Here is a 9802-nt window from a genome sequence, read left to right as displayed (position 1 = left end):
CATACACCATCACATACACCATCACATACAGACATGAAGCAAACACATGTAGAAACTTGGACTCGTCATTACAGATAAATATATACACAAGTGCACATAGATGGAAAATGTTCCTGCACCCATGGATACACAAACACACATCTGTAAAAACACAATACGTCAATTAAAATTCTTCACAAACAAACACACACACAGACACACAAAGCTCTGGGGATTACCCCTGTCGGTCCTGTGAACCCACTTCGATGTCTCGCTGAGACACTATGGATATTTTATAGGTCTCCACACAATGTAATGAATCTTTTATTAGGTGACATCTCATTGTGTGTGTGTGTGTGTGTGTGTGTGTGTGTGTGTGTGTGTGTGTACCCACATGTGTGAGTTAGGTGCTTAAGAACAATCCAACCACCTAAAACAAGGTAAAATCCCAGACTTCTCCCAGGTATTATCCTGCACCCGCTCCCTGAAACAAAGGCTTCTCATTACAACACAAAACTCAGTTCAATGTCCTCTCATGCAAAATATTCTTTATTAACGTCATCATGTTTTCATAATGAGAGTGACCCTGGAACCATGCGTCCTCTCACAGGGACACGTTCTCCTTTTCTTCTGTGAAGTGGAACATGTTGTGCAAAGGACAGATTTTCATTATGTGACCGAATCGGTTCAATTTTCTCGACCTGAGGCTGAAAGTCAAATGTTTATATTCACTGAAATAATTGTTCAATTCGTCTGTTACTCATAAAAAATTGCTTTTACTGCTACGTACGTTTCCTCCGGCTGTGATGTAGAGCAGAGTTTTACAACAAAATAATAATAATAGCTTTATTTATGCGACACCTTTCAAAACACACGTTACATGATGCTTCACAAGGAGGTCAAATAAAAACAAGAATAAAAAAGACGAGAAAGGTACAGTGCAAAATCAAAAATCAAAAAAAGACAGCAGATGAAACAATGTGAATATGAAGTAATGACAAATGTAAAGATGAACAGAAACGTAAAAGTTAAAGAAAGAGAACAGAAATCCATTTGAGAAACACGCTCCACATTCGGGAATCAAACCTGTGACCTGCCATCACACTGAGACATTGTTTTATTTTGAAGGGATAAATAAATATATATAAATGTTCTAACCTGCAGCAGCAGCTCATGAACTGAGCTCCTTCTTTCTCTGCTGCTTTATAATTATCACCTCTGCTCCTCACAGAGGATTCAGCAGGAGGCTGTAATTATAGACCACCGGTAAAGAGACAGGGGGGGGGGGACTTCTACTGTAAGGCTGTCTATATGTCAGGTTGTAGAATTCTTACTGTGATATGACGCCACCTCGTGGTAGTAAACTGATATAACAGCAGAGGCCTGAAAACACTAAATTCAATTTAATCTTTTCACTTTTCATGTCGTGATAAACAGTTTGTGGGTAAGTTCTCTGACATTGTTTATAATATATTACACAAAAATTGTTCCACTTTCCCTGATTTCACAGGCTTAAATTTCCTCTCACATGTTTAGGGTTTTTATTTGTATTTATATTATATATCAAATGTATTTTTACTTGTGTGTTGCTTATATGTGAAGTACTTTGAAGCCTTGTTTTGAGAAACATAGATAAAGATATTATTATCATATATAGTCTTATTGCGCTTTTCTCTTCATACAGTGGTTTAATATAAAAGTTAATAATAAGTAAGTATGTAGTAAATATAAGCAGAAAAGTTAGATCTTCATTGTCGTATGAGGATAAATTCACAAAAAACCCAAAGACAATATCACATTTACACATTATAACATCAACAACAAGATCTGTGCAGTGAACAGAGAAAGTAGCTTCATATTTACATCTTGATAAACAAAGAGCGTCCAAGGAAAAGATTCAAATCCAGGTTTATTCATCATTTTCATGATTCACAATACAGGACATGAGGGAAATGCTGAAATCCACAGATCAGGGTGCAAGTCACATTTATAAACAACAGAAGACACATTCATGTAAAATAAAAAACTTAAAAGAGAGCAGCTTTAAAAATGTCCAACATTTAAAGTGCAATTCAATCTGTGTGTCAGTGGAGTACGGTGGCCCTGAAGGGCAAACAACAACAAATAGAGAATAACAAAACACAATCACAGGAAGGGAAACACAACGGAAAAAGGACACACACAACTATTTACAAGAGAAACATACAAACAAACTATCTTCATCACATTGACTCTACACACAGGGTCCACCAGGAGGATCAGAGGATTTATTGTGAGTCAATCACACAGCACAGCCCGGTCATTTATTCCCACACGAGTCTAGACAACAACACAACAGACATGTTATCATCTAATATCATCACAACCTCCCAAAGTAACAGTTACTGTGTCTTCAGACTGGAAAATGCAGGTTAGGTGTCAGGACGTTTCACATGAGTCTGAACGGACCTGCTGATCCAGGGTGGGTTTAATATTCTGACTGATTCCTGTCCAGGCCTCACCACTGGCATTATGGGTAATGTGTGGTTTGCTGTTGAGCCGGTTTCCTCTGCTTTGTTATGACAGACAACATCTGGTCGGGGGCTTTAAACGCTGCAGTGGATCTGCAGCAGACAGAGCTTCAATGAGAATGTGAATAACACGATGTAAACAGAGGAGAAGATACTAACATGTTCACAGAGAAAACAAACACAGATCATATTGTCTTAACATATTCTGTTAAAAATATTAGTTCTTTCAATATCACTACTGCTGATGTGTAAACTGAAAACCTGCAGGAGCTGTTTACATTAATATCAGATGACAATGATCAAAAAAGTAAATATAATTTAGGTATAAGTTCACATGCCTGAACAATCGTTTAAAATATTATTCAAATATTATTCAATTCAAGAAGATTTATGAAGAACAACATAATGAAACAGTATAAACATATTGAATAATAGTTATGTTATGATGATGTCTACTGATTAATGTATAATTTATTTGTTGAGTTACTTGTGAAAATAAATGAAATCAACAAAAAGGAAATTTTCTGAATATATGTTATTTTATATTAAAATGAAAGGGGGATGTAATGTAAGACCTTTCTCATTAAACTAATAAACTGAACTTTTCATAGGTGGTTAGCTCGTGCTGATTTACTTTATGACAAAGATCGTAACATTTTATTATTGAACAGTTTCTTCTCTGTGAGAGAAGTGAGGACGTGTCAGTGCAGCATCTGGAGACTATTACAAAATAAAAGTGCTGGATGAACCAGGCTGAACTGTCTTGGTTGTTTCTGGCTCTCTCTCTCTCTCTCTCCCCCTCCCATCTATTGGTTTTCCCTCTCATACCTCTGATGCATGGAGGGGAAGGGTGGGCGAGGGACATCCAGAGAGACTGAGAGTGTGGGAGAGAGAGAGAGAGAGAAGGAGAGAGAGGGGCTGGGAGGGGAACTGGGAGGGATTGTGGGTGAGGCTCACTTGGATCCAAGAACCCAGTGGAGCAGCGAGCGATCAGAGAAACAAGGCAGAAAGTTGTGGAGCTGAGACTGAAACTGGAGTAAAACACAAGAGGGAAAAGTTACAGGATCGTCTTCCATCAGCAAAAGTTGGACAAATGGATTCATGTCCCTGTCTGAGGACAGTTTGAGTGGGTTGGACACTACAGGAGAGCTGAAGTCTCATTACCACTGACAGAACAGACAGAACCAGTGGAGCTGAGTGCAGAGTTCATCTTCGTATCATCTTCATCTTCATCATGTCAGGCCGACTGGTTCCCGTCCTCCTCTCTCTGTGTCTGACTCTGGGTTCGGTCCAGAGTCAGGGTTCCTCTCAGGACGCCTTCATCATCCAGTACCTGGAGAGGAGGCTGTCTCAGATAGAGGTGAGCATGAGCTGGAGGAAGGAGTCGCACATTTAAACAGAGTAAAAGTACAATGAAAAAGAGTAAAATGCACTCGAGTAAAAGCAACAAGTTAACTTTTCAACTTGTGTAAAAGTACTTGCTTTTTAAATATACCTTAAGTACGTATATTCTTCACTTAATGCAACAATTTATTGCATCATTGTGTTTCAGCCTCTTTCTAACTTATTGAAATGTGCCTGAAAACAATTCTACTGAAGTATAAAGTACAGAAAACATGAAAAGTTTGTTACATCACACGACTGCAGCTGTTGCTCTTCCACACGACGTCAAATATCAGAACAACTGAGACGTCAGAGAGAAATTAACTAACAAATAAAGAGGGAGACAAGTTGTTTTATTTTACAAAAGTAATATTATCTATGATTTTTTCTTTTCTGTGTTGATGGAATCAGGAGCGTCTGAGTCAATGTGAGCAAAGCACGTCGAGCGTCACCCAAAAGACCTACGAGCTTTCCTCTGAGGTCAGGGCCTACCTGTCCTCTCTCAGTTCTCTGAGGTACATTTAAAATATCACCTCAACACTTCTTACAAATAAGAATTAATTGTCAGTATGCGATAAAATGAAAGAACCACAGTTGTCAACGTCCATGAAGTGAACTGGTGTTTCCCTCCGCAGGTCGGAGGTGAGGACTCAGGTGGACGGCGTCTCGGTGCGTGTGGACCGGATGGAGAGAGAGATGGAGTATCTGGAAAACAAGATGCCCACGCAGAGCGACATCGAGATGGAGGAGGCGCTGCTGGAACAACAGATCAAAGCTGCAGAGCTGGACCAGATGAAGAAGAAAGCAAAGATCATAGTGGAGAACGGTAGGAAGGGAGGAAGGGAGGGAGGGAGGGAGGGAGGAAGGGAGGAAGGGAGGCTGAGTGGGTGGAACTGATAATGATTATAGCATCTTGGTCAAGGCTTAAGAAGCAGAGGAGAATGAAAGAGGAGAAACGTGAATGGACAGAATCCAAGTCAGAACTAAGATGTTACTCATTCCTTCTCTTAAATCCAATCAAGCTGCACCAAATTACATCAGTCCTCTAAAAGTGGAAAACAAAAATTCATAAATATCCAGGAATCCCTCTCTGAGAAAATGGTGGACGTGTTCCAAATACCCAGAATAGTTTTTGTGGGTGTTTCCTTGCAGAGTCAGTTGATGACCTCATACATATACCAGTAACAACATTAGAGGGGAAGTAAGCTAACTGCCTTTCTCCAAATGTTAAAGACATAGATCCGCCCCAAGCTTCAGTGGGTTCTCTCTTGTTCTGTGTTCCATTCTTTCACCAAGTTTCATGGAAATCCGTTTAGTTTTCTTAGTAGAATCCTTCTAAAATAGCAAAAACACAGATGAAAATATAACTTCCTTGGCAGAGGTTAAAAATAAGATAGACAGGGTTTGGTACAGTTCAGTGAAACCATCTGCTCTTCTTCTTCTCTCCAGACTGCAGCACGGCTCTGAGTCAGATCAAGTCCCTGAAGATCGTGAAGAAGACGGGAGACACGCACGGCTCCTGGTTCAAGGATCCGTCCGCACAATCTGCTAAGGTCTGGTCCTCTTTGTGAAGATGAAGTTATGATGTATGATGTGTTTACAGTCGGCAGCTGGTGCTCTCTCTAGGGCAGAGAAGTGTGTTTATGCCGAGTGTGATGATCACTGAACTTCTTCTCTTAACAACTTTTGTCGTGAGTTATCTCGCTGCGGTTGTCGGGTAGTTGTGTTAATGCAAAATGCAAAAGTCGTGCATAAGAATGAACGTTCATCTGTTCCAAAAACACAAATTTTGCTCCATGTTTGCTGTATCTTTAATTCGATAACTGTATATTAGCGTGTTAGCCTCATAAAGATTGGCGTATATTGTGCTCTGCTGCCCCCTGGTGGTCAATATTTACAGAACAGTACTTTAAAGTTGCAGTGCATTGAATTGACACGCCCCAGGTCTCACTCAGCTGGTCCCACCTGTGAATCCTCCAGGTCTACCTGCTCAGTGGCGTCCGTAACGACACGCTGCTGGAGTACGTTTCCCTGCAGAGCTTCAGCGAGAGGACCACCTCCTCCTCGGCCACGGTGCTGAAGCTGCCCTCCTACTGGCAGGGCACGGGTCACGTGGTCTACAACGGGTTCCTCTACTACCACAAGGCAGATACACCCAACCAGATCCTGAAGGTGAGTGAATAAGGAGTCTGAGCCTGTGCTGTGTTTCTATAAGTTTGATAATGTGCAGGGACTGGATCTCAGAATCAGAATCAGAATCAGAATCAGAATCAGAATCAGAATCAGAAACTATATATTGCCAAGTAGGTTTACACCTACCTGGAATGTGCTCTGGTTATTGGTGCATACAATGAACATTGAAACATAAAAACACAATAAATACACCACACATGAGAAAAACAATAATGATAATAAAAAACAATATATATTTACTCACTATTTACTTCTTAACTTTTTCTAATATTTATACAAATTAACATTTATTTAGACATAAACATATCTATATAAAAATATATCAAAAATAAAAGATATAAAAAGTGAAGTAAAAAGTGAAATGCAAAATGCAAAACAGTGAACAGTGTCAAATTGAAATATGCAATGTAGAGCAGTATAATATAATATAATATGTGTTAATTTAACACATCCTTGAGGTGTGGGGGCGGAATAAAAGTGCAAGTCAGGTGGGGGTCCCGGGCCTTGTTGATAAGGCCAACTGCAGCCGGGAAGAAGCTGGTCTTGTGTGGGCGGTTTCTACACTGTCTACACATCTCCACTGTGTTTCTAAAAACTGGTATTTAACTCTCGGGCTGAGGGTTCACGTACCGGGCAGCAGCTTCAGGGAGAAGTTCATGACGAAGCTGATTTCAGTCCTCAGAGACGAGTTGCTTTGCTTTGGCCTCTGACCTCACTTCGCTTCAAGCATCTGACTCATGGAGGGAGTTGAGTTCAGAACCATTTCCTTTGCTGCTCCGTGCTGGTTGAGGTCAGAAAGCTGATGAAGCCAAAAGCAACAGTTGTGTTCCAGTAAACTGAGCTCACTCTCCTCCAGAGAGCGAATGCAACTGCTCCAGAAAGTATAATTGGAAATTGTTTGTTTTCAAAATATAATTGAATTAAATGTAGTGGAAGAAAACTGTGCACGGATTTACTTGTTGAATGGCGCCGCAGCCACACAGACTCACTGCAGCATTTACTGAGACTGTTACATCACTGGAGGTGAAGAGTGCAAACATCCTACAAACTTTCCAAAAAACATGTTTTAACACTGAAAACAAAACCAACTCCCTTGGTCGGACTACATTATAATAAACTGATCCTTGTCTGAGATCTGAGGCACATTTCAACTTTCAACTGTTATTTTGAACTAAAAAGTGAAGGTAGATGTTTGTCTCACACATTTATCACTTTGGTTTTTTTTTGGTTTTAAAGGCAGTTTCTGTTTTTCATCTTGTTTATCTTGCTATCATCCTTTTAATGTTTTATAATTTTAAGTGTTTTTAGGGCAGGAGCCATATTCAACTCACTTTTATTCTGCATTATTCTTCTGGGTCTTGAGTGACATGTCCTTATGTACGGTTGTTTGTTGTTGTTGTTTCTTGTACGATGTTCTGTTCTGCAGCTGCTGTAGCACTTTGGCCCAAGACAAATTTCCCCGTGGGACATAAACTGTATTTGGTTTGATGTGAAAGTTCCCAAAGTGAAATGGCATGTCCTATTTGCACACTTGCACCCAAGATATCGGACATAACTGTGATTGATAAGTATATATTGATTTTTTCCATTGGTTTCCTCCACATGAAGGTGGACCTGTCGAACAGCACAGTGGTGGACAACACTCTCCTCCCAGGAGCAGGTCGACTCCCGGTCTACAGTCTGAACCCGGACACGTACCTGGACCTGGCTGTGGATGAACTCGGCCTGTGGGTCATCCACGCTGACCCTGAGTACGCAGGAAACCTGGTCATTACCAAACTGGATAAAGGTAGACACCACCACCGCTACGGGTCTACATTTGTTTATCACTAATCTGATCTATAATCAACTCTTATTTCCACAGTGAGTTTGGCAGTTGAATACACGTGGGACACACAGTGCAGAAGTCACGATGCTGAAGGAGCCTTCCTGATCTGTGGGACCCTGTACGTCGTCTACAACACACGCTACGGAGGACGCTCCACCATCCAGTGTCTCTACGACATCCACGACACCATCCACAGGTTGGTTTACACATAGATATATATACAGGCTAGATGTCTCGGCCAACGGAGTCGAACGTCCGCACATGGCGGCCATCTTGCCACAGTCAGTTGTGACACTGCATACTTATGAATAATTATGTTATGTTCAAACAATAGAATAATGTTCTAAAATAGGTACAGGATTTCCCTTTACAAAAATACATCAAGAATTATTTTATTTTATTTTATTTAAAAAGTACATGTACCACTACCAACACAATGTTATGGGTGAGCGAGCTGACTGTGGCAAGATGGCCGCCACGTGCAGACGTTCGACTCCGTTGGCCTGCAACGCGGAAGAGACATCTAGCCTTTTTATATATCTATGAGTTTACACCACAGACCGTAAAGATCGACCACATGACAGAAGTGATGCCAGATCATCTCTATTGCCCCCTGGTGGCTGGCTGCAGTATAAACCCGTCTCCTCCATGGTAGCAAATGGGACTTGGACCAAACTAAAGAGCACACATCAAATACACTTTCTCAAAGACGGTTTCTGTTCTTTTAGGTCGTTGACATATGTTGAAATGTTAATGTTACTTTTGAGATAATGAGTTAATTGATGCTTTAACCCCTTATTGCCTGCCTGAATTAATTTCCAATTATATAAAAAAATATGTTATTTGTGTTTTTGGCTGTCATACAGATGCAAAATTAAGTGCAGAATTTTAATTTAAATATAGCATATACAATAGATATAAATTTAGGTATGAGGCAAACAAGCGACCTTAAGAATAATGGGGCATAACTTTAATTTAACACATTTTCCAGTTTCTGGTATGTAGATTATTATATTGATGCTGCTTTTGCTTGAAATTGAATAACAACATATGTTTCTGTACAATCATTGCTGTTCCATCTACAAGGGGTTAAAACTGGGATGAAACATCATGATTGACAGCTGAGACTGACTGAGGATTAACCCTAACCCCCTAGCAATAGATTTCTAGATCTCTTTCCCATCTGAACCCCTTCCCCTAACCGATCCTCTCTTCTGCAGCAACGAGAGTCCGGTGTTGTTCTTCCCGAAGCGCTACACCAGCCACAGCAGCATCCACTACCACCCGGGGGACAAGCAGCTGTACGCCTGGGACGACGGCTACCAGACCATCTACAGGGTGGAGACACGCAGGAACGACCAGGTCGCTGCTGAATGAGGACAGAACCAAACACCTGAATTATCACTTCACTCATTAAAAGTGTCCGTGTAGAAAAAAGAGATTTACCTGTGAGTTTATAACCTGCTGTTTTCAGTTTAGTGATCCTTTGCTGGCAATGGACGCTGCCTTCATCACTGGGAACGATTATCCAAGCAACTGCATTTTATACAGAGACTTCATACTTTGTATCAACATAATAAAAAAAGCACTAAAATATTGTGTGTTTTTTCATTGAGTTGACGCAAATTAAGGATTGAAAATGTTCTCTGTCACATGTGTTTTTTTTAGCTTATGATTTAATCTATCTATCTATCTATCTATCTATCAATCAATCAATCAATCAATCAATCAATCAATCAATCAATCAATCAATCAATCAATCTATCTATCTATCTATCTATCTATCTATCTATCTATCTATCTATCTATCTATCTATCTATCTATCTATCTATCTATCTATCTATCTATCTAACTATCTATCTATCTATCTATCTATCTATCTATCTATCTATCTAACTATCTATCTAT

At 40.1% G+C, this 9802-nt stretch overlaps 1 protein-coding gene across 1 annotated transcript; it reads left to right on the top strand.

Moving 5' to 3' along the window:
• Window positions 1-3615: 3615 nt before the first annotated feature.
• olfml1 (olfactomedin-like 1) lies at window positions 3616-9473 on the top strand. The gene is made up of 8 exons (XM_061076259.1): window positions 3616-3849; window positions 4284-4387; window positions 4508-4698; window positions 5322-5425; window positions 5853-6044; window positions 7674-7854; window positions 7930-8089; window positions 9114-9473. Exons 1-8 carry the CDS (start codon window positions 3724-3726, stop codon window positions 9268-9270), a joined length of 1215 nt encoding a protein of 404 aa, XP_060932242.1. The 5' UTR covers window positions 3616-3723; the 3' UTR covers window positions 9271-9473.
• Window positions 9474-9802: the final 329 nt, after the last annotated feature.

This window comes from Limanda limanda, chromosome 8, assembly GCF_963576545.1.
Source record: "Limanda limanda chromosome 8, fLimLim1.1, whole genome shotgun sequence".
In the NCBI taxonomy this organism is placed as follows: domain Eukaryota; kingdom Metazoa; phylum Chordata; class Actinopteri; order Pleuronectiformes; family Pleuronectidae; genus Limanda; species Limanda limanda.
This window is presented reverse-complemented; position numbering and strand designations above follow the sequence as displayed.

What these genes read in the sequence shown, in the direction of transcription:
- olfml1 (XM_061076259.1), top strand. Translation starts at nt 3,724, where the DNA reads ATGTCAGGCCGACTGGTTCCCGTCCTCCTCTCTCTGTGTCTGACTCTG. An exon ending in GGAGGCTGTCTCAGATAGAG is followed by an intron (nt 3,850 to 4,283) that starts GTGAGCATGAGC and finishes TGATGGAATCAG; the next exon opens with GAGCGTCTGAGTCAATGTGA. An exon ending in AAAGATCATAGTGGAGAACG is followed by an intron (nt 4,699 to 5,321) that starts GTAGGAAGGGAG and finishes TCTTCTCTCCAG; the next exon opens with ACTGCAGCACGGCTCTGAGT.